This window comes from Microtus pennsylvanicus, chromosome 2, assembly GCF_037038515.1.
Source record: "Microtus pennsylvanicus isolate mMicPen1 chromosome 2, mMicPen1.hap1, whole genome shotgun sequence".
NCBI lineage: Eukaryota > Metazoa > Chordata > Mammalia > Rodentia > Cricetidae > Microtus > Microtus pennsylvanicus.
This window is the reverse complement of record NC_134580.1, coordinates 103,713,470-103,738,759: the sequence shown is the minus strand read 5'-3', so window position 1 is coordinate 103,738,759 and position 25,290 is coordinate 103,713,470. Positions and strand designations below refer to the sequence as shown.

Sequence of the window (25,290 nt, the reverse complement as noted above, 5' to 3'; positions counted from 1 at the left end):
CTATTTTATATTATACATTTTATTTATTTTTTTTATGACTCAGTCTCATGTAGCCCAAGCTATCCTCAAACTTGCTAAGTAGTTAAGGGTGACTTTGAACTCCGGGTCCTCCTGTCTTTGCTTTCTGAGTGCTGCAGTTATGAGCATGCACCACCATGCTCTGTTTGCGAGATGCTGGGGTTATGGGCATGCACCACCATGCTCTGTTTGTGAGATGCTGTGGTTTTAGGCCTGTACCACCATGCTCTGTTTGTGAGATGCTGGGGTTATGGGCATGCACCACCATGCTCTGTTTGTGAGATGCTGGGGTTATGGGCATGCACCACCATGCTCTGTTTGTGAGATGCTGGGGTTGTGGGCATGTACCACCATGTTTCATTTGTGAGATGCTGGGATTATGGACCTGCACCACCATGCTTCTTTTGTGAGATGGTGGGTTATGCCCCAGGTTTGGTGCATGTTAGGCCAGAAATCTTCCAATGCAAACCCAGTCCTTTTTATTTTTGTGTGTATTTATGTGTTTTATTCAGTTATTGTTTTCTTCCTTTTACATAGAAAATGTTGTGAGTTTGGCCATAATGAAGGGTTTCTAGGGATGGGAAAAGATAAAGGTTATGCCCAACCATGGAAGAAGATAAGGAAATTATAAAAACTTAACTAGAATTTAGGGTGCAGTCTTTTTGTTATTTACCTTTTTTTTTTGCCAATTCTCTAAGGAATTTTTAAATAAACTGTACCAAAAAAAAAAATATCACACACCCAAAGTCGCTCCATCTCAGTGACCTTCTGTATACTTAGAAGGCAGTTCATGTTTATTTGTTCATGTCACCTTTGATGAACACAGGGGTGGCACAGCCATTGATGGTCCTTGGCAGATTTAGGAAATTGGAGTTTGTCAGCTCCTATGGGTATTTGGCGAGCATTCCTCTGCTGAGTTTACACTATCTCACTGGGATGGGTGGGAGGAATCCCTAGTGTGTTTGGAAACCTTTCTTGTAGGAATGGTTAGTACAAATGTTGGCAGACCCCAAAATGGCTCTCAGGACAACCTCCCTGGTACAACCAGTTCCTTCTGGTCTGTGGTTATTGCAGGACAGCTGATGAGTCAAAGCCTGTGCCTCTGACTTCTTTATCTGTCCCCATGCCTGCCAATCACCACTACAGAAGGACCTTAGCCTAGAAGATAGAGCAGAATCTTGGTTCTGTGCCGAGTGGGCTTCAGATTCTAAACCATGAGCTGTATTTACTGTGACTCCCGCCATCCTGGGAGTGTTTTTGTGGTCCCGCCTTTGTAAACTTGTTATCAGTTGGCTCAGCAGGATTTGCTGTAAGGAGTCAATTGCTTGTGCCCGCTCTGAATTATTTTCTAATCCAGCTGGCGTTCCTAATCGGAAGAGCACTGCAAGAGCCGAGTTCACACCCAAAGTGAGGGTAGGAGAAAGAATTTCCCATGATTCCACCTCCTGCTGCTGTGATTAGTGCCTTCATTCTCAGCATGCTCACAGAGTGGTGGTGATGTGTGGAACCTTTATATAAACTTAAGATACTCAGGTTGTTGACACCCACGAAGTAACTTACTACTATGCTGAGGGTACATGGGCTCTGTGAGTCTCACTGGGAGCAAGTGGCATCTCGACCACGCTGAGTGTTCCCACTGTAGGCATAGAGAGCTGTTCTGGTTACCTAGTGTTACAGTTACCTAGTGAGTGTTCCCACTGTAGGCACAGAGAGCTGTTCCGGTTATCTGGTGTTACAGCTATCTAGTGAGTGTTCCCACTGTAAACACAGAGCTGTTCCGGTTATCTGGTGTTACAGCTATCTAGTGAGTGTTCCCACTGTAAACACAGAGAGCTGTTCCGGTTATCTGGTGTTACAGCTATCTAGTGAGTGTTCCCACTGTAAACACAGAGCTGTTCCGGTTATCTGGTGTTACAGCTATCTAGTGAGTGTTCCCACTGTAAACACAGAGAGCTGTTCTGGTTGTCTGGTGTTACAGCTATCTAGTGAGTGTTCCCACTGTAAGCATAGAGAGCTGTTCCGGTTATCTGGTGTTACAGCTATCTAGTGAGTGTTCCCACTGTAAACACAGAGCTGTTCCGGTTATCTGGTGTTACAGCTATCTAGTGAGTGTTCCCACTGTAAACACAGAGAGCTGTTCTGGTTATCTGGTGTTACAGCTATCTAGTGAGTGTTCCCACTGTAAACACAGAGAGCTGTTCTGGTTATCTGGTGTTACAGCTATCTAGTGAGTGTTCCCACTGTAAACACAGAGAGCTGTTCTGGTTGTCTGGTGTTACAGCTATCTAGTGAGTGTTCCCACTGTAAACACAGAGAGCTGTTCTGGTTGTCTGGTGTTACAGCTATCTAGTGAGTGTTCCCACTGTAAGCATAGAGAGCTGTTACAGCTGTCTAGCTCTCTATTGATTTCTTCAGTTTTGCCCAACTAGCTCTCCATGTGTCTTACATTTCTTCTAGAGACCCTCAGTTCTGGAGTGGTATTGTAAATGGCATGGCTTTTTTATAAATTCCAAATTCTACTTGATCATTGTGATGTAGAGGAAAGTGATTTTCCCCCATTAGCTGCAATTTTAGTAGGTTTCCCCTTCTGACCTTCTGTGCAGCAGTTATGTCGTCCATAGACAGAGTTTTACTCTCCTCTCTGTAGTTTGTGTTCCTTTTATTCCTTTTTCTCACCATCGTTCATTGGCGAGAACTTTCAACATGGTGCTCAGAGGCGAGAAGGGACTCCCTTCCCCGGTCCTCGTATTTGTGGGAAAGCTTCTAGGTTCCCAGTATATATACTAGATTTAGATTTCTTTCTCTTTTTAAAGAAAAGTTGAGAAAGTTCTTAAGACTTTTCTTTTAAACCACAAATGGGCGTTAGTTGTGCCTTGAAAGCGAATTCGGCACAGAGGCCAAGTAATTGCATGTGCTGGGTGGAGCAGCATTCGGACACAGCTTTTTGAATGTCTGTGTACCTAGTGCAATTTGAGAAATACATGGTTATAGCATGTTATTAACTTAGTGCTTTCCTTAAACATCAGATTTTCAATGTAGAGAAGACTCTATATGCAACATTGTAACAATTCAAGCCTATTGTGACCTCTAAATGTGATTGTGAGTGTCTGGCCACCCTTTCCTGACAAGTTTTGTGTGCATCCTGTTAACTCATGGCGCATCAGCCAGGTTATGCTGGCTCATTAGCGCTGAGCTTCCCAAGCTGGCCTGGGAACCAGCAGCAGCATGCCAAGAATTTCACAGCACTAAATAAACACGGACCGCTGTCCAGAAGCTTCATTTTGCTAAAAATCTGGTAGAAAGAATTTAAAGCAAACACAGCTGCATTATGACATAGAATAGAAAATTCACAGGAATTTTACAGCAAAACGAGAGCCTTCAGTGCCCCTTTCCTTTGCACAGGGACACTCCTGTATTATTTGCATTTTGGGCATCCCTGAAATTGTGTTGAGAGCAATATTAAGGTTTAGGTTGTACTTGGGTACCTGGTACCAAAGGCCCATGTATTCTCCTTACTTCGGAGCTCTTGCTAGTGCTTTTCTTAGGGCTTCTCAGGAAGTTTAAGACCATTGCCACACTGATTTGCCTGCCTCTTCCATGCTTTGATTGACATTCAGCCTGAGTGGCTTTTAGGTGGGAAGCAATGGTTGTTACAGTGATGGTTTCTTCTACCTGGGCTCCACACGCCCATATGGTTTTCTTTTTGGAGAAGTGTTTGCACAGTATCTTTCTCTCTCCATGTGTGTATGTAGGCAAGACAGATCCCTGTCCCCCGGTGTCTATCTCTTATGTGTCCTCATGCAGTCACACTCAACTGTTATGTCTTTCTTGTCATTATTATAAGTATTCATTATAATGCTTGTCATGCCTAACATATTCCAGAGATGCCTTGGGAGACAAGGGAAATAAGATGTGTAAAAGGTAGAAAGAGGAATGTAAGAGAAACAGATCAAATTTAAAAGAAACTCAGAGGAGGGAAAGATTATTTTTGGCTGCCCTGAACAGAATGAGCCTTTGGCTGCTCAGAATAGAGTTTCCATGTGTTCATCTGTTTCCTTGTCTGAGGATACGGATTCCATGACTCAAAGAGGTTTCCCTACATTTGTATGTATATGTTAACACAGCATAAAATGCGCAGGACTGTAATATATTTCCTTTGGCATGAGTAAAATCTGGTTTTAGAATAACAGGAGCTTGCGGGTGTCCTTTGTTAGCTGGGCCTTTCCCCAGGTCACATCTCTCCTGTTCTCCCCCATGTACAGGTTCCCCCTGGACAAGAGATTATCGCACCAGATGATGATTTTAAATTTGACACTTTGTTTAATTTCTACTAAAACTGATTGTGAAAATGACTTGCTGACTTTGGTTTAGGAAAGCGTTTGCGTCCGTTTAAAGGATCACGTGCAGCAACTGGAGAGGAATCAAGAAGCTGTCAAATTGGAAAAGACTGAGCTCATTAACAGGCTGACGAGAAGTCTGGAGGACAGCCAGAAGCAGTGCGCCCACCTGCTGCAGTCAGGTGCGTGTTGTGGGTCCCCAGAGGCTACTGCCATGTGTACAGGGAAGATGAGCTTTCTCGTTCAGACTGCCAGCTCACCAATGGTGACACGGAGATTTCTTATTAATTTAAAAGCTCAGCCTTAGCTTAGGCTTGTTCCTAACTAGTTCTTGTAACTTAACCTATATTCTTTAACCTAACCTATGTACTTATGTGGCTTGGTTGCCTGAATCCCTGCACTGGTAAAAAGCCAGAAGAGACAGAAAAGCCCACCAGTGACCACTTTCTTCTAGTTTGTACTAAAGGTCTGGTTCATGTCTATTACACAGTCTGGAAAATACAAACAAGTGTCCATTCCAAATAAAAACCCCCAGCACTCCTCCTCTGAGAAACCTGGGCTGTGATGCCTGGTACTGCTTCCAGCGGAGGAAAGGGACGCACATGCGAGGAGGGCACTCTGCTCCAAAGATGAAGTTCCGCCCTCAGCCTCCTTTGACTATAAGGCCTCACTGTATTTGCCTCTTCTCGACCCCCCCAAAATATATGATTAAATAGTTGTCATTTTGTTTATTCTCCAATTCTTTATCCCCTCGCAGTGAGTCACTTACCTGAGCTGAGAGTTACATTTTTGTCACTGTGAAGATTTCTAGTGTGGCCTCTGTTGTATTTGAAACATGCTTCCTATGCTTTTCATGGTAGTGGTACTTTTAATTATTATTTTTATAGATGATGTTAAAGATAATAAAATGTCAGTGTTGATACACAGACTATTGAGCAGACAAAGTCATCCTAATTTTTGGTTAACAAAATAGTAATTTTTTTTTTATGAACTAACATACAAGTGACATTTTGGCCTATGAACCAGTTAGATGATTGATGTGCGAGTGTAGTGTAATTGCACAGTGAAGGTACTGAAGTTAAAGGCTGCCTATGGATGTGTGTGCGCTTGCTGAGGGGCCAGATTGGACCCTGTCCTGTTTGGGCTCTGCTTAGCTACAGATGCATTTTCCCCCTTGCCAGGACTTGGTGAGTCTTTCCCTTGACTCTTAAAGGCTTTGACAGTAGGATTTTCTAAAGCAGCCTCATAGACTGTGAGTATTTCCCTCAGCTATTTCTGAGAGGGCTGTTTTCATTCAAAGAAACCTTCAAATGGCCCTCTGAACCTCTGAACTAGACTCCTAGTACATTTAAAATATTCGTTCTTTGGGGTTCGATAGAGGGCTCAGAGGTGGAGAGCACTTCCTGCTCTTGCAGAGGACTAGAGTTCAGGTCCCAGCACCCATGGTGCTCACAACTACTTGTAACTCCAGCTCCAGGGAACCTGACACCCCCTTCTGGCCTTTGTGGATGCATGTATACACACACACACACAGACACACAACTTTAAAGTAGTAGTTTGCTAAAATTCAGAAATACAGCTGTCGTGTGCTGCTTTTCCATGTGTAGATGGAGATGTTGGAAATAAAAGCATTTAAAAAGATAGCAAGATACAGTTTAATTGGAGGGCAGAAATGGTAGGGTAGATCTTTCTTGACTTGTGTGAGCTAGAACCTTGTGTGCCCACTAGATGACTTCCAGGCTGCTATGGTTTGTAGATGTGGCAGTGGCTGATCAGGCCTACAGGATCCAATGCTCCAGTTCCCAGGCCTTGAGCTCCTTGAGAACTAAATCTCAGAAACACGTGGGCCAGACTTGGGTCTTTGAGGTCTCCGTGGCTCTCTGTCTGCATGGCTGGAAACCATAGCAGAGCAGACTCCACCTGGAGCCTCAGTGCCTCCTGGTTCTGTAGATCTGACTTTGTCTCCTTTCAGTTCCATGTAGTTGTTGGTTGTTTTCCACTCTTACTCTTTTGGCTCCTATTCTTTATTTGGGGGTCACACTACCCAACTCCCGAATAAAAGCACATGGAGGCTAATTCTTACTGATGAATGCCCAGCCTCAGCTTGGATTGTTTCTAGCCAGCTTTTCTTAACTTAATTACCCTGTCTACCTTTCGCCTCTGGGCTTTTATCTTCCTCCATGACTGACTGTGTAGCTGGGTGACTTTCGCCTCTGGGCTTTTATCTTCCTCCATGACTGACTGTGTAGCTGGGTGACTGGCCCCCCATGTCCTACTCTCCTTCTCTTGCCTCCAGTTTTTCTTCCCACATTTCTCCTTCGCTTTACTCTCTCTGCCTGCCAGTTCCTCCTATCCTTTCTCCTGCCTTGCTGTTGGCTCTTTATCAGACCAATCATATGTTTTAGGCAGGCACGGTAACACAGCTTCACAGAGTTACAAATGTAACATAAAAGAATGCAACACGTCTTTGCATCATTAAATAAATGTTCCATAACATAAATAAATGTAACACATCTTAAATTAATATTCCACATCACATATCCTATGACTCTATCTTGCAGGCTCCATGCAGGAGGTGGCTCAGCTACAGCTACAGTTGCAGCAAGCACAGAAGGCCCACATCCTAAGTGAGAGCATGAATAAGGCTTTGCAAGTGAGTGCGATCTCTCAGAAGAGACTTGGGCAATGCTATAGCACCTTTTTTGTATTGTAGATTTCTCTGTGTAGTAAGGGTGGCTGGACCTTCAGACCAGGAAAGGTTTTCAGGATCTCACCCATACCACACCACCGCTAGGTAGACCAAGGTGTTCCAGTCCAGTTCTGATCAACTGCAGAGCCAGACCTCTGCTTCCTCCTGCCAGTCTGTCCACTGTCTCTCCTGCCTATGCAGAGGTATCCTAGGGACCAGGGCATCTACGGTCTGCAGGTGTTTCCCGGGGACTGGCGATCTACAGGTGTGGGGAATATTTAGTTGGGATGTGATTTTTTTTTTTCTCATATCCTCCACCATCTTAATTTCCCTGACGGTAAGGAGGATGCTGGAGAGGACTTTCAGCATTGCCTCTGCTGAAGGAAGTGCTCTGCCTGTTGATGATGCAGTCAGAGCATGGCACACTGCTGCAGGCAGAGCGTAGCATGCCCCTGACTGAGCAATCTACTTTGTCCTCTGGTGTAGTGAGGCCAGGACACCAGAGGTATCCCAGCTAAGGAGTTTTTGTAAATATAAGGATTGTGGAAAGATCTGCCCACCTTGGCTTCCTCATTAATTTGACTTATTTGAAAATAGGGCAAGAACTGGCCTTCCTGGAGTTATTTAGAATGAAAGTTAAGAATATATTTGAGACTTTTCTGCATTCTGCCGATCATTACAGTTAAGTAAACATGGGATGACTGACTTTGTTATCCAGGAAGATAATGGAAGTTCTTTCTGATGACATTGCTGCAGGAGGAATTAACAGCACTTAAAGATGAGATTTCTCTGTATGAGTCTGCTGCCGACCTCGGAGTGCTTCCAGGCAACTCAGAAGGAGACCTGAGTGTAGAGCTCACTGAATCGTGTGTGGACTTGGGCATTACAAAAGCCAATCAGAAGCAATCCAAAGCTAACAGGTACCGCATGGATAGTTTACTATAGAAGACTCTTAATAAAGCTGGTGCTGGAGGCATGGGACATGGGTGACACCATGCATATAAAGATCTGACTATGGGACAGTGTGTTTTAGAAACTCTTAATGAAATATAAATGACAGAAAATTAAAGGGACAGAAATCTGAAGTATTAATATGTGTCTGTAGTCCTCATCATGTAGATAGACACCAGTTATAGAAGGAGGGGATTATGTAGTTAAAATAAGCAGACTATGGGGCTAGGGAGATGCCTCAGTGGGTAATAGAGCATGCTCTGCAGGCATAAGGACCTGAGTTCAAATCCCCAGCACCCAGCACTGTGGGAGGTTGAGACAGGAGGATAACTAAGAGTTGCTGGCTGCCCTGCCTGGCTTCAGATTCAGTAAGAGACTTTGTTTCAAGGGAATAAAGGAGAGAGTGATAAAGCAGAAGTGTGGGAGCACATGCCGTGTGCATACATGAGCACAGACCACACACATGCTCACAAATATGCAGTGAGGTGGATGCCTATTGTTTTTAATGTTAGCTTTGTGTGTGAAAAGCCGTTGTCTTGCACTAATCAGTCATCTGTGAGAAAATAAGCGGGGCAATGACCTTACACTCTTTTTGAAACCTTACTGAGATCTTAAATAACTTTTTTTTTACATTTATTTCTGTTGTGCATGTTTTGCCTGCATGTATGCATGGGCTTATGCTGGTGTCTGTAGAAGTTAGAAGGGGGTCAGATTCCTTGGAACTGGAGCATAGGCGTCGGATCCAGGATGCTGTGGACCACAGCTTTGCCTTTTATTGCTAGGTAAATGGCCTTACGCCAACTTTTTAACTTTTTCTGGGCTTGTTTTTTTTTTTTGTTGTTGTTTTTTTATTTTTACTTTTTAATCAAGCTTGTGCTCTCTTGGAACTTAAAGTGAGAATTAAAACGATGAGTGTGGGTCTCCTGGAATACGTCCTAGGACTTACTAGGTACTAAAATAATAGCCATTTCTGTTATCTTAGAGATGACTGGCTAAAATGTGCCATTGATCAGATTTTACATTTATCAACTTTGAATTCAACACATACGTTTTAAAGCATTTTGATCCTCAGTTTTATGACAATGTTGGCTTTACTGGAGCACAGAGAGGTGAATCACTTGGCTCAGGTTGTCAATGGTGCCACCAGGACTTGAATTAAAAAATCTTCAGGCCTCGTGTAGTCTCTTGTTTGTTCATATTTACATGATAGTCAAGCCTTTTTACTTTAAACTTCGTTCTTCTTTGTTTCTCTTTATTGACAATTAAGGATATAGTTCATTCAGAAATAGTTTTCTCCAGGTCGTATTACTTTTCAGTTTGTACTGTGGTTGGCCTTGGAGCTGAGTGATGAGCACATAAGTGTTGAGCCCTTTCAATAGACATACTTCATCTTTATCCATTAAAACAAATTCTGTCTTTTGTACCTTTTGGTTTTTGTTTTGTTCCTTGAGGTAGGATATTGCTGTGTATCCCAGGTTGGCCTCAAATGTACACTCTTGCCCTGGACTCCCAAGTACTGGGGTTGCACTACCATGCCCAACTACTCTTGTAATTTCAATTTACGTAACTTCATTGCCACGATGTAGTAATTCTAATGTACGTTCCTCTATTTAATAGGTCAAGGCATTTCATCATTACTATGAAGAAATGGCTGACCCACTCAGTTGGGAAAGTAGAGGACGTACTGAATTGGAGTGGGTAGTGTTATGCCTGCGTCATGAGCCCCCCAGAGAGCACCAGGAGTCCAAGTTCATGTGCAAGAGCACAGAGCCTTTGTTGCAAGCTCCAGCTCGGGCTGTCCGTCTGTCCTGACATAGGGTTTTTAAGGAGTAAAGGATGGGGCGGGTGGATTCTGGATTCAGATGGGGTTGAGCTCCTGATGGGCAGGAGTGGGGCAACAGGAGTCTTGTCAAACAGGGATTAGTACTGGCGTTGCTGTAAGGAAATTGGCAGACTATACACAAGTTAAGTAGGCTATTCTTAATGTTTTAGAGCATGTAGTACTTGTTTGTCTCTATTCTTATTGGTCCTCCGCAGGGTATAGTTTGTGCTTTTCCTGGTTATTGCAAGGGTGAGGCCTAGTCCCAGTATTGTTAGTCCACAGCCTGTCATGGCTGCAGTAATGTTAAGTTAGGCCTCTTCAGGTAGCTGGTGAGAGCTCTGGAAGTCATCAATAAATACATTGTCCAGAGGACATCATTCTCTCACTAGTGGTTGATAGTTGATCTACCGTCTTTGAGAAGCAGTCTCATGTCAAATTTCAAGGACATAGGAGAGAAGAAATTGGTGCTTTTCTTCCAGTGACCTGATTGTCGAATTAAAGGAGGCTGCTCTTCCCTGTGTGAGTTACCCTTTTTCTTGAGCTGCTTCCAAATCACTGACCCAGCTATCAATGGCTCCCAGCTTTTACTATCACCCCCACCCCCCCTTCTGCTACTGCCTAGTAAAGTTGAAGGGTTTAGCTCAATGTTCTATTTTATAGTAATCTGTACACAGCTTGCAGATGCTTCCTCTCTCCATTATTATAGTTGGCTGCAAAGCTCAAATAATAAACATTTAACAAGTGGAATGCCGTTTTCCTTTGGTCTTCTCAGCACACTTCATAAGGGACTGCAGTCTATTTGGGTTTCAGAGAACCCCCGTTACCATAGGGTGTCGTGAGTCTTAGGCAGAATGGTCACTATTCTGACTTTTTTCCTTTTGAAGAAGGGAAGAAAATTATTATTATTATTTTATTTTTTTCAAGACAGGGTTTCTCTGTGTAGCCCTGGATGTCCTGGAACTCGCTTTGTAGACCAGACTGGCCTCAGATTCAGAGATGCACCTGCCTATGTCTCCCCAGTGCTGGGATTAAAGGCGTGCGCCACCACCGCCTGGCGAGAAAATTATTACAGGCACCTCTCTGCTCTCTGATTTGACCTCCTCTGGGAGCACAGAGTGCTATTTCAGTGGCCTGCTTTCAGTCAGAAGAGGAATTGTGGAGGCCTCATTTGCTTGCTGAGTGAACCGAGGGCTCACAGTTCACCTCATCATGTAGCAGAGAACTTTATGTGTATTTTGTTTCTTACAAAGCTTTACCTGTTATAGTTATAATTTCCATTTCTACAGAAGTGGGAATTATTTAAATAGGTGAGGTTTTAGATATGAAAACATGTACATAGAATATATGTATATTGTTATAATAAGTACATATATAATATATTCTTCCTAAGGAGTTCCATTTATATTGTTAAAAATAAATCTACCTAGTGATTTGTGCATTCTCTCTTTACACATTTACAATATTCTAACATTTAAAAGATCCGAAAACTTTAAATTTCAGGAGTAAAAACTTTAATTCAGATACCACTATTTCTTTTTTAGATAGTTTTTTCTTTTTAGAAGATTTTAGAAATAGAGATGTATATTTTACACAGTTCAGTATACTCAGCTCCCATGTTCCCTATTAACAATTTGTTAAAATTAATGAACCAGTATATTTATATTGTCACTAATGTCTGAGATTTACTTGGCGTCCTTAGTATTTACCCAATTTTAGAGTACAAAGTAGTCACTATGAAACTGTTTAGAAACTTTTCATCTCTAAAAAAATGGTACTTCAATTATGAGAATTTCAAACTTGCATATAATGTATTTTGATCATATCTGTCTTCCCTACTCCTCCCCTCTGTGCTTCCTAGATCCATTCCAACTTGATGCTCTGTTTCTTGTTTTCATTTATTTATTTATTTATTTATTTTATTAAGTAAGCCACGGAGTCCAGTCTGTGCTGGCCATAAGCTCATGGGTGTAGGACTGTCCACTGAGGCACTGGTGTTCCAGGGCCCGTGCATGCCCTGAAAGGAAACTGACTCTCCCTCCCCAAAAGTCATCAGCCATGAGCAGTTCCTCAGCTGAGAGTGGGGACCTATGAAGCACCCCTCTTCTTCCTGCTTTAGGGTGACTGGCTTGCTCTCGGGTAGGTCGTGTCCAGGCAGCCACAGCTGCTGAGAGTCCTCAAGGGCGGTGGCTCTCTCGTGCCACCAACACACACTAATAAAATGATTAGAAAAGATTGGACTCTCATTCTAGGCTTTATGCTTACAGAAAATAGAGTTGAGTTTAAAGGCTGGAATACAGCTCAGCAGCGGAACGCTGGCTTAGCATGTGCGAGGCCACTGGGTTTGGTTCTCATTACAGGAGAGAGAGAGAGAGAGAGAGAGAGAGAGAGAGAGAGAGAGAGAGAGAGAGAGAGAGACAGACAGAGAGACAGGAGTTTAGATTAGATTAGCATGGCTTTTGTTTCAGTTTTCTGATTGCTTGGATTCTGCCCAGCCTTACAGACAGTAGTTGGTTAGGATAGCTGAGGTGTAATATATTTTTTCCTCCTCAATATCCATATTGCCTCATTGAATATTAGCATCCCACATACCCAAAATCACAAGTGTGAGCTGTGTCTGAGTTAAACTGCTTGTGTCTAGGCAGAAAGACTAAGTAGGGAGAGTGTTTTCTGAGAAACGAACCTATTTTTGTGCAAAGAAGATGTCCTTATGTATGACAAAATTCCAATTTATTTATTTTTGATTTATGTGTGTTAGTGTTCTGCCTGTGTGTTTGTATGTGCACCACTTAACCTTGAAGGTTGGAAGAGGGCATAAGATCCCCTGAAGCTGGAGTTAGTTGTGAGCCACCAAGTGTTGAGGATCGATTCAGGTCTTCCGGAGAGCATCAGATACTCGTAACCACCATGCCATCTCTCCAGCCCCCAAGTTCCAAATCCTTTAGCAGAGCTGGGATGTAGCTCAGTGTTAGAATACTTGCCTAGCATGTCTGAGGCAAGAGAAAACAAAGAAACAAAATGGTAAAAATACAACTGGTTCAAGATGCTGTGACAGTCAAGGCATACAAAACATGATTACCATGTGGTTAGGGTTTACAGAATAACTGTGTTTGATTTGTTACGTGGTTTAATCCTAAAACTGACCATTTTCCCATCAGCACTGCACAGCAAGATGCCCCAAACGAAAAGCTTTCGAAGGATGAGATTATCCTGAAGTTGAAAACCCAAGTTCAGCGCTTGCTGACCAGCAACTCCGTGAAGCGTCATCTGGTGTCTCAACTACAGAGCGATCTCAAAGAGAGCCGTGGGACAGTTGATGCTCTCCAGCAAGCGAAGGACGGAAACACAGGCATGGAGGTGAGGTCCATGGAGCCTGCTTCAGCCAGTATCTGTGGAGATGAGGAGAAATGGAGGCAGGGATCTGTGGAGATGAGGAGAAATGGAGGCAGGTATCTGTGAAGGTGAGGAGAAATGGAGGCAGGGATCGGTGGAGATGAGGAGAAATGGAGGCAGGGATCTATGGAGATGAGGAGAAATGGAGGCAGGGATCTATGGAGATGAGGAGAAATGGAGGCAGGGATCGGTGGAGATGAGGAGAAATGGAGGCAGGGATCTATGGAGATGAGGAGAAATGGAGGCAGGGATCTGTGAAGATGAGGAGAAATGGAGGCAGGGATCTGTGGCCCAGTTGAGGTTTCACAGTCAGTCTTAAGAAAATTGGAGTTACAGGATATGACTGATGGGGGGGTCAGTGTGATTGCTGAAAGCTCCTGTCACCAGGTCTCCTCATCTCACAAATGCACTGTCTTTACTGCCAAGAAAACTAATGCGGGAATGAATTGATAATTAAGAAAGTGAGCAGAGCGGTGGTGGCACACGCCTTTAACCCCAGCACTTGGGAGGCAGAGGCAGGTGGATCTCTGTGAGTTTGAGGCCAGCCTGGGCTACAGAGTGAATTCCAGGGCAGGATTGAAAGCTGTATAATGAAACCCTAAAAAAACCCCCCAAAAATAAAAGAAACAATATGAAAGAAAAAAAGTGGAACATTGAAAAGAATATAGGGAGTATATTCCTTTTCTCCTGAAGGGAAATAATTTTTAACCTGTCTGCTGCCTTTTTTATCTTCTGGTTCTTATGCCAGGAGTCCTGTTCATTAAAAAATCCTGTCAAAGTACGAGAGATGTTCTAAGATGTCGATTACTGGGACTTAAAGTAAATAAAAAAAATGGCTGCCCCATGGCATTGTGCCACTGTTGCACACATGGGTGTCTTTTGCCAATCAGTACTGTCGTTTACAGTGTCAGTAACTGAGGGAGACTGCTCACCAGCATCCTGCATAGTACCTTGTGGTACTATAAAAGTCAACAGGTTGGTTTGCTTTGTTAAACCTTCAAGTTTGCGCTGTGTGTGATGAGTGAGAGTTCTTGATCCCCTTTGAGTTGCATGGAGTCTTCTTCCCCAGATCTTTATAACAGAACCTCACTGAGTCTGTAAAGTTAGAGAGCATGATTGGGGGAGAGAGAAAATAGTTTAGTTAATCTTTTTTTTTCTAATTTAACTTTTTATTGATTCTTTGTGAGCCCACTTTTTATTTCTTGTGATTCCACATCGTGCATCTCTCAGTCCCGCTCATTTCCCATCCCCCTCACCCATCCTTTCCCTCTGCAACCTCCTCCCAAGATAAAACAAAATAAATTTGTTTCGTTTTGTTTTGAGACAGGGTTTCTCTATGTAATAGTCCTGACTGTCGTGGAACTCACTCTGTAGGCCAAGCTGGCCTCAAACTTACTGAGATCTGCCTGCCTCTGCCTCCTGAGTGCTGGGATTAAAGGTGTGCACCATTGCCTAGCAACAAAATAAAATTTAAAAGGAAATAAAAAGAAAAGAAAAAGAAAAAAAAATCTCGTCATGGAAGCCACAGTGTGACCCAGTGAGTCAGGCACACAGTCGGTACAGCCTTCAGTCCATACATCCCCACTCCCGAGTGTTCATGGAAGCCGCAGTGTGACCCAGTGAGTCAGGCACACAGTCGGTACAGCCTTCAGTCCATACATCCCCACTCCCAAGTGTTCATGGAAGCCGCAGTGTGACCCAGTGAGTCAGGCACACAGTCGGTACAGCCTTCAGTCCATACATCCCCACTCCCGAGTGTTCATGGAAGCCGCAGTGTGACCCAGTGAGTCAGGCACACAGTCGGTACAGCCTTCAGTCCATACATCCCCACTCCCGAGTGTTCATGGAAAAGAGTCACTGGTCTGATCTGAGGCCTCTGGCTTCTGCTCCACCATGGACTGGGCTCTCACTGGGATTCCTCTTGTATATCCTGTTGTCCTGCATCTTGCTGGTTATTCATTTCTGTTTTTGAAAAGCTATTGTATGTAGGATTTTGTGGGATTCACAAATAATAGAAGTATAAGGTGCACATTAATATTTAAAAGGCAGTTTGGCTATGTGGAGCACTTTGGGACATCTACAATTAAAGAAATTGTTTCTATTAAAAATTTAGCTGGATGTGGTGGTGAATACCTTTAGTCCCAGCACTTTGGAGTCAGATGAACTCTATGAGTTCCAGGACAGCCAGAGCTGCACAGTGAGACCTTGTCTCAAATAAAACAACCAAAGCATACTGTTATGAGCATTTCTAAGCTAATACATGATAGAGCTTAGGAGACTGTTCAGATACAGCATTAGCAGTGTTTGAGAATAGACCAGATGTGCTGTTCATTTCACTTAATCACTGGGTGATTAAGACTGAAGTTGTAAGGTTAGAGAGATGGCTCTGTGGCCAAGGGTGTGCAATTGCTTTTGTAGAGGATCCGAGTTTGGTTCCCAGCACTCTTGGGCAGCTTCATGAGATCTGATGGTCTCTTGTAGGCTCCTTGGGTATTGCATTCATGAGCACATACTGATTATATATATATTAGTATTTATATGTTTTATATATAGAACTTTATATGTTACATATGCGTGTATATACATATATGTATTAAAGATAGAATTGTAACGTTCTTAGAAAAACCATATTGACCTACCAACAGTCAGAGTCCATATTCTGAATCTTTGTAAACATAAAACACTGAACACAGAAAGCGTTTTGTGTCTGATCCCCAATACATTTCTTTTGTGTGTGTTGATGTGGGTGTTCACATTTGTCAGTGACTTTTGAGGGATAAGCTGTGATATAGAAGACATCTATACCATCCTTGGCAAGAAACAACTTAAAAGTGTATTTTGGCTTGTGGTAAAGGGATATGGCTCATCGTGGTGGAGAAGGCACAGAGGTGGGAGAAGTGATGTGACTGGTCATGACCTGTTGGATGCTTGCACTCACCTGACTTCCTTTTCCTTCCTTTTAATTCATTCCCAGTCTGTAATCTGTGAGATCTTTTCACCTACATTAAGGGTGGATCTCCTCTCCTCTCCAGTTAAGCTCCTTGGAAATGCCCTCACAGGTGTCTAAGTTGTGTCTCCTAGGTGATTCTCAGTACTTTGACGGTAATGATCCAGACTAACAATCATCATTCCAGCCTTTCTCAACCTGACACCCAGCACATCAGTTTTAATCATAACTTCCCACCTCTGATGCACACTTAACTCTTCAACTCAGACACTGAGGAACAGGAGGTTCCTCTGTAATAATCTCTAACAGTTACACTTGTTTGTCCCCTATCTGCCATGTCTGTAACTTTCAATTTGCTCACACTCCTTTGTTATAGGAGGTGACTAGTTAGTTCCCAGCTGCTCAGCCCCAAAATAATCACACAGAAACAATATTATTTGCAATACTATTTGGCCAATTGCTTAAGTGTATTTCTGGCTAACTCTTATATCCTAAACTAGCCCATCTCCATTAATCTGTGTCTCGCCACATGGCAGTGGCTTACCAGGTAAAGTTCCAGTCCGGCGGGGCTCCTCCATGGCTTCTCCTGATTTTGCCTTCTTTCTCCCAACATTCAGTTCAGTCTTCCACGCCTAGCTCTACTCTATCCTATCACAGGCCAAAGGCAGTTTCTTTATTAACCAGTGGTATTCACAGCATACAGAGGGAAATCCCACATCACTCCTTTTCCTACCAAATTACATTTTTAGTATCTTTCTGCTTTGCCTACTCTCTGACTGGATACTTGAATGAGAGCAGAGCCGAGCAGTGAGTGTGCCCGCACCTCGGCTCTGATACTAGAAAGTCTTAATCTCTTCCCTAGAACAAATTAGTCCATTGCATTGAAACTTAGCCTCACTCAGATTCTCAGGGGGCTGCTGCAGAATGCAGCTGGGTTCTTTTCTAGAATGTTACATGAATGGCCTTTGTCCAGTTGCCAACTGAAACCCAGAGAGCCAGACTTCACTGTCTAAATTCCTTTTAGCCTCCTAGTTTTCCCATGCTTCTACCAGAATTGTCTAATGGCTCTGCCGCAGCATCTCATCGTTTCTCTAGCTCACAGGTCCACAATCTCTGAAATTCCGTTAGCAAACTAGTTTAAAAAGTCTGTTAGTCACATGGTCATGTAGTCAGGGCAGCAGTGCCCCTGTTTGGAGCAATCTGTGTTCCGTTTCTAATGACTGTGTCCAGATCATGGGATAGATTTCAGATACTTTGATGAACTAAGTGGATGTGCTGACTTCCCTTTAGAGAATAAGGAACTTACAGATATGGAAACGTTCAGATGGAAGGGGACACGCAGTTACATAAACAAAGAGTTTCCACTGTGGTGGCAACACAGAATGCAGGTGAAGGAACTGTTAGCTTTCCCTTTCCCCCAGTTCAGTAGCCAAAGATAGCTGCTGATGTTACAGGTCAAGGGAGTTTGCGCTCATTCCTGTACCATCTAGCAGCATGTCCATTCTTATGACTTGTCTAGAAAATAATATACCAAAGTATATCATGCATCTTAAAAATAGTACCTACAAAGTAAAGTGTATATGTGAGGTAATGCTAGTTAAAAGTACGTAATAGAATATGTTAATCCTATTGAGTAAAATGTAACAAAAATGGACTTTTGCCTAATTTCAAAATAATCTTCTCCTGAGATCCACGTTACTAACTATAGTGTGTGAAGCCAACAGGCAGTGGGGCAGTGCCTGGGAGGCTCTGCTTTTAGCTGGTCACCACCAGTCAGGAGGCATGACTGCATCTCTTGTCTCTTACAAGGAATTTTTTATTTCTTAGCATTCATGCTAGAAGCCTAGCCTGAATTTAGTGTATAACACTAGAAAATACCAAAATGAGAGAAACTGTCTCCAAAGTAACTGATTAGCACTCTCAGAAGATGCCGTAGGTTTGAAAGCTAGTGCAGAGCTATTATAGCCGGGAGGAGACGGGAAGATTAAATGCAGTGTGGCATCGATTTAATCTTGGTGCAGAAAGGGCATTAGAGGGAAGTGGGGGCGTTGATACGGAGTCTGTAGAATGGTTGATTGCATGCCCACGTTAGCTTTCTGTTTTGATGATTGTGATTGTATCTGGGAAAGAAGATGAAGAAAAAGACCTGGGAGTCATTGTTCTAGTCAGACATCTTTTCCCTGAGTGAAATTACTTCAAAATGTATAACTTTATTTTATTTTTAAACTTAAAACCTTTTAAAACTCTCAGGCTAAAACAGATACCTCTGGAGGAACAGCTGATCAGTTTCGGCTTGATTCTTCTGAGACAATTAGAGAAGACATTGGGCGACTGAAAAGTGAAGTTCAAGTCTTACAGCAGCAGAACCAGGTGAATAAGCATCCCGACTGTCAGTGGGACTTCCCATGGCCTTACTAAATGCACAGGGAGTGCAGGCTCCTGTAGCAGACACGGGCCATGTGGGTTAGTGGACATGCTTTGGGAAGTTCTTGTGGTTCTGGCTGTGTCCCTTATTGGTGCTTTGGGTAGTAAGTACCTTTATTGGAAGGTTGAGTGGTTCCTATTTCATGTGGTAATGCACCCAGCGAGCAATAGCCAGCTCTTGACCAGATGTACAACTTTTTTTTATTTTGATGAGGATTATTGAATTCGAAGGCTTACTTTAAGGTATCAATTAGCTTAATACTTCTCTGGTTAAATAGTTCCATTTGGTGCATCTTAAAACAAATACAGTATATTAATGTTTACTCCTATTAGAATGCTAACTACTATAGAAATATGTCTATCTTACTTAGATGTGAAGATAATTTTGTCGACTCGAGAGAGAGATTCTATCAGACAACGGTATATGGCTGTGGGTATTATGTTAGACTGATCATTACAGGTGGTGTTTCTTTTCTGTCATCCTTTGTTCTGTGTCTAGCAACTTAAAGAAGCTGAAGAAAAACTGAGAAGTACAAATCAAGACTTGTGTAACCAGATGAGACAGATGGTCCAGGACTTTGACCACGATAAGCAGGAAGCTGTGGATAGGTGAGACATGTTGGTGCCTTGCTTTTATCTCCTAGCTTTCCTCCTGGATAGCCCAGTCTTCTACCCTGGCAGCCCTCTCCCGAAATAGAGTGAACTGTTCCTGTGGAAATTAGATTGACAGAGGTCAGCCCCTCCTTCCCAGATTATAATGTGGAACACCAAGACAGAGTTATGTGGTGGGCTGACCCTAGCTGCACTTCACTGAACTAGTAGAGCCGCTTCTAGAGGCCTCTGGGAAACCAAATACCGAGTTACACATATGCAAACAAACCTTTGGAAGATGACTTGTAAGTTGGCTACTGCCTGGTATCTGTGTAGTAAACATGTGTGTTTTGAATTCAGGGGCTATTTCTCAGTTATTTCAGTTAAACAGTTACTTCTTAATAAACACCAGTCTCCAACATAGATTAACTATTCTGTTTGAAGTGGTGGGATATAGTCTAACACCTAAATCCAGTTTCCTCTAGAAACATGATGAGAGGAATGTTTGAAGATTCCTGTAAGACCAGTGGATTTAAATGAGCTGCTCTTGGTTTTGGTTGGGGGAAAGCAGTCTGACCTAATTATAATTTGCATTAGTGAAAACAAGGGGGAAGGAAGGCAGGCAGGAGGGCAGGAAGGAAGGCAGACAGGAAGGAAGGAAGCCCAGTTCATCCTGTCCCTGGTGCTGCATGGCTTTAGTTCCCCTCTCTTGCTAGGTGTGAAAGAACTTATCAGCAGCACCACGAGGCCATGAAGGCTCAGATCCGAGAGAGTCTTTTAGCAAAGCATACTGTGGAGAAGCAGCATCTCCTTGAGGTCTATGAGGGGACGCAGTCACAGCTCAGGTAAGAGGAGGCCTCACTGCCTGTTTGCTCCAAAATTTGGAGTCATGTGTGTGTGCACTCACACTTGTGCGTGTGTGCACATGTATGCACACACCTGCCTACTTGCTGGTTCTGTGTCTCCAAGGTCTGACCTGGATAAGATGAACAAGGAGATGGCTTCCGTGCAGGAGTGTTACCTGCAAGTGTGCAGAGAGAAGGACGAGCTAGAATCTGCTCTCAGGAAGACCATGGAAAAGGCTCAGGATCAGAGGGTAGGCCGCTTCCCATGTCCTCTCATGCCTCATCATTTCCACTAACACACCTGCTTTGGCCAAGTGTGGGAAAGGTGTTCATAGAGGCTTTTTATTTGATTATATCAAGCTATTGTGGCTCACAGAATAAAAAATACTGAAATTGTTATTAAAACCTTTGTGGAAGGGTGACTAGATGGGGGAAGAGGATGTTTCTTTTTAAAAATTAATTGTAATTTATGATTTATTTTACTATTTTTAATTATATGTGTGTTGTGAACATGAGTGTAGTTGTCCCAGGCCGGAAGAGGGTGTTGATTGTCTGGGCTGGAGTTACAGACTGTTATAAACTGTCCAGCATGGGTGCTGGGAACCAAACCTGGTTCTTTGCAAGAGCAGGCTGTACTTGTAACCACTGAGCCATCTCTTCAGCCACACCTTTATAGACTTATTCTGGGAGACAGAGCACTCTGGATCAGCTCACCCCCCATGGCACCTCCATTTTCTTGTGTTTACTGCCTGTGCCTACCCAGGAGATCCTGCATAGTTTATGGGTGCTGCACAGTGTGCCGTGAGCATCTGTGAGCCTGCACAGTGTGCCGTGAGCATCTGTGAGCCTGCACAGTGTGCCATGAGCATCTGTGAGCCTGCACAGTGTGCCATGAGCATCTGTGAACATTGCACAGTGTGCCGTGAGCATCTGTGAACATTGCACAGTGTGCCGTGAGCATCTGTGAACATTGCACAGTGTGCCGTGAGCATCTGTGAGCCTGCACAGTGTGCTATTCGCTGCTTTCCCAGTGCACCTGTTCCACTCAGAGTAGACACTTGCCATTTTATTGTCCTGGGAAAGACAGGAGTTTGAGTGTCATCTCATGACAAGGAAAGTGAGGCTCTGGATAAGGCTGTGTGTCTCCACTGGTCTCTTGGGAACTGGAGAAAGAGCAGTGGGTTCTTTATCTGACCTGTCTTGCTGCTACTGCCCTTGCTGCGTGTCCAGGAGTACCCCCATGTTAAGCAGTGGTCAGCTCTGTCCTCTGGAGATGGAGATCTGACTCTGGTTTGCTTGGACCAGCCTGTGGACCACAGTTTGAAAGCTACCTGCTTCAAGGCTAGAAACTAGGTATAGATACTAAATATTCTGCCCAGATGTTTTTGAATATGATATCTTAAAGCAAGGTATTGCCATCACTTATGTGGGGAAGGCAGTCGTGAGCAGATGGGGTGTTCAGTTCGTGTAGTATTTTGGCCATGTTTCAGTAGAGCCGCACGACGGAAAACATGCCATGAGTGTTATGTCACTCAGTGGAAAACAAATTTTTAAAGGGAGTCAGTGTTGGCTACAGAGGAGTTACAAAGGATTTAAAGTTATTTAGAAATTGAGAACTTAGCTTTTAGTGATTTTATAAAAATTAAAATAGGGAGAGAATCATTGATAGGAGTATGATATAAGTAGGGAGCTTGATCTGGAAACAGAATTTATAGAACGTGCAGGACCAAGATCCATGCCACATGCGCTGTTCTGTTTTCCACAAAGACAGAGTGTCATACTGTTGCCCAGCTTGGCTTTGAACCTGTGGTGAAGCCAGGGATGACTCTGACCTGATCCTGCCTCTGCCATGCCCATGCTGAAGCATTTTTAATGTGGCGACAGAGACGCCGAGATACTAACTTGAGTTTCTTTACAGAGACAGCTTTTAGAAGACAGAGAAGAATATGTAAGCAAACTGAAGTTAGAACTTGAAGAGAAGTACCAAGAAACTCTTAAGACGGAAAAACAGAACTGGCTGAAAGAGCAAGAAGCCCGTGTTAAAGAGCAGGTTGAGAAAGAGGTGACGTCACTGGGACAACTGAAGAAAGGGGCTGGGTCAAAGTTTCTTCTGGTCACCCTGCTTATTAATTTATTTATTTTTCCCAGCCCTGGCTGGCCTGGAACTTGCCATGTAGAACAGCCGGGCCTTGTGCTCACAGCCATCTCTGCCTATCTTTGCCTCTTGAGTGCTGGGATTAGAGGGATGAGACACCACACCTGACTTCTGGTCACTATATGTATGATAACTGTAGGCCATTCTTCCTGAACACGTGACTTGTAATTAATTAGCAAGCATGTAGATGCCATCTGTTCTGTCTCAGAATCTGGCTGCTAGAACACATCATACCACTTTGACTTTTCAAAATTATTCCATGATCTTTATCCAAATTCAGGATATATATATATTTTGGATATTTCTTTGATTCCTAGAAATGAAACTGTGGTCTAATTTCCTTTTATGAGATGGCTCTAATAAGTCTCCGTCAGTGTCTCTAACTATGTAGTTATAGACATAAATGATTCATGCATTGGATCAGAAGAAAAGTGATGGGCAGGCTCAGCAGCCAGAACTTAATTTATTTAATTACAAAATGTAGTATGTTACTTAGGCCACTTTCAAGTAAGTATAAGAACATCCGTATGGCTTCTCTGCTCACCCCTCCCCCATCCCATTAGTCCTTGATTTTCTAGACAGTTTTACTTGTCCTTTTATGTTCCTATATATACTTGGTTTTATGTATCTTTGTGAAATCTGTAGCCCCTCAATGAGGGATGAAGTGTTTATCTGAGACTGACTTACTTTGCTGGGTGTCATCATCTTCAGCTGTCTCTGCTTTCTTACCATCCTGTAACTTGGTGATTCTTTATGACTGAAGGACGTTCGATTGTGTGTAACTTGCATTCTCTGTTAGTTGTCCTGTCGCTGACATCTAGGTTGGTTCTATACTTAGCTGTCATATGCAGCAAGGCAGTAAACATTGCTATGTGAGTGTCTCTGCCATATGCTGACTTTGGGTAAACACCCAGTAGTAGTGTGGGTGCACCTTCTTGTGGCTTTACTTTCAGTTTTGGAGGAACCTGCATCCTGGCTTCCTCAGGGGCTGGACTGGGTTAGCCTTCCTGCCAGCAGTGTGCGGGCTCCCTCATGCCTGCGTATTTGCAGCATGGTCTGCTTGTCTTCTTCCCTGTCTCTTCTGACTTCTTTTTGAGACCAGGCCTCACTTTGTAGCCTGATACTTGCTATGTAGACCAGGCTAGCCTTGGACTCAGAGAGATCCATCAGTCTCTGCCTTCTAAGGACCGGGATGGGTTTAAAGGCGTGCACCACCATGTCTGGCTGGTTTCCTAGAAATTTAAGGACCAGAGTATGATCTTAAACACTAAGAAATAAAAAATCAGGCAGAATTCTAGCTTGTTTAAGATTCTGCCATAGATCTGACATAGAGCTTGCTATTCTGGTAGTGTAGTAGCCAGAAGTACTTTTAGAGCTCCAGATAGTCAGCAGATGGGACAGGCAAAAGAGGAAAGACCATTTTGCTACTTTATAGCTTTGCATAAGACTGATTAGACCCACCCACGGCGTTGCTGGGCATGGAGAACTCATGGAGAGGTTCTATCCGTCGGCTCCCTCTAACTTAGTTTATACTGAGTAAGGTTTCAGGGGGTTCAAGTCGGTGAGACTGTCACTTGGACCATTCAACTTCAACTTGTTCATGAGATTTCCTCAGTGCTTGCTTTGATGTGAAACTCTGCAGTTAGCAGCAAACAAGTCTGAGTTGTTGTGGCATCCCTACAGCGGCGGAATCAGAACTTCTTGCCAACTCACCCTGAGGTGGTCTGCCCTTAATACTTATTGTTAAGTCTTCATGTGAATTCTGTTTTTAGCGAAAGCCAAAGAGGAATGTATTTTGTTGAGTGACCTTCTAACCCTCATATAATAATTATAAGAGTATTTATCAGGCGTGTCCAGTGGCTCCTGCAGGACCCATGTGCCCAGTATGCAGAACTTTAAACTTACCTAAAACATGAGATTATTTGTGTGATTATAGACATGAGCTTTATAGATGGCAACGCTGTATCACAGTGTCAGAAGGCCACCGCCCCTCCAAGGTTTTATACACCTGTAGTTGTCTTTCTTGAGTAACCTTTAATTCTAGTTTTTACTTTATTGAGTACTTTTCTTCTCATGTTCCTCCTAAAAACAGAAAAAACAAAAACTTGTTCAACATCTGGAAAAGGAGTGGCAGGCCAAACTGAGTCAGAATATAAAGGCTCTGAGAAAGACAACTTCAGACTGTGGCAGCCAGACCGACCAGGGCGGCCCTCCTGATGCCCTTCCTATGGCGGAAGCAGCAGTCCTGACAGAGGAGCAGGCTCGCAAGGCCCAGCGGGAGTTAGAGCAGGAGAAGGAGATGGCTGTCAAGGAAGCTTTGAGGAAGCTGGAAGTTGAGTTGGAGCTCAAGCACTGTGAGAGCATTACACAACAGGTGAACGGCGCTCAGGGCGGTGAAGTGTGGGGCTTGTGGTCAATGAAAATCCAGGAGATGCCGCCTGCCTTCGACCTGGACTGTGACTTTATACATTTTAAATGTTTTAGTGTTCCTAGAATGGAATAGATACTGCAGAGTCTCTCAAGCCTCCTTCATTTCTAAAACTCTTTCTCTGTTCTTTGAGTTTTCAAAGTGCTTCCTGAAATCTAAGTGTTAGGATGCCGGAGGATGTGTGTGTGTGTTGTGTGGTGCTTGTTTTAACATTCAAATGAAAAGTTAAGAATCTTTCACATCGAGTTTTATAGAAAATATTCCACTAAAGTATTTTTGTTAGTAATTTTAGTTAAGATCTTAACAGCATTGGTATTAAAAGTCTATGCTGAACTGAGTTGAGTTGGCAGGTGTGCCCCATAGCGGAGCTTTGTAATTCCCATCAATGGCCAAAAAGTGGTGCCATTGCCTTTCGCTTGAAGCATTCACAGCCTGGCTTTACACGTGGGTGAAAACATTTCAAAGCGAGACTGTGCGGAGGAAAGTGTTGCTCATGTTATCAGAGTAGAGATGACCTAATCTCTGTATCTAGGTGAGCTAGTGCAGTGTTCTCCTGGAGAGCTGCCCTGTTTGTGTGTGAGGATCAGAGTGCAAAAGGCAGGAAATGTCTTAAAAACCTGTTATATATTTTATTTTAATAAAAAGCCATCTGGCCTGGTGATGTAGACTGGTGACAGCATGCATTCCCAGCAC

General features: G+C 43.3%; 1 protein-coding gene across 12 annotated transcripts in view; it reads left to right on the top strand.

Moving 5' to 3' along the window:
• The window catches only part of Cep152 (centrosomal protein 152), a 59,599-nt gene that overhangs the window by 13,447 nt on the left and 20,862 nt on the right, over positions 1-25,290 (top strand). For 11 of the 12 annotated variants that reach the window (XM_075962021.1, XM_075962028.1, XM_075962029.1 and 8 more), the window contains 10 exons: positions 4,390-4,537; positions 6,917-7,008; positions 7,801-7,964; positions 12,973-13,171; positions 18,405-18,524; positions 19,078-19,187; positions 19,886-20,014; positions 20,139-20,265; positions 21,933-22,076; positions 24,262-24,543. In XM_075962021.1, the coding sequence (XP_075818136.1) occupies positions 4,390-4,537; positions 6,917-7,008; positions 7,801-7,964; positions 12,973-13,171; positions 18,405-18,524; positions 19,078-19,187; positions 19,886-20,014; positions 20,139-20,265; positions 21,933-22,076; positions 24,262-24,543 (1,515 nt within the window). The remainder of the gene's footprint in view (positions 1-4,389; positions 4,538-6,916; positions 7,009-7,800; positions 7,965-12,972; positions 13,172-18,404; positions 18,525-19,077; positions 19,188-19,885; positions 20,015-20,138; positions 20,266-21,932; positions 22,077-24,261; positions 24,544-25,290) is intronic. The other variant, XM_075962025.1, reaches the window with a different exon arrangement.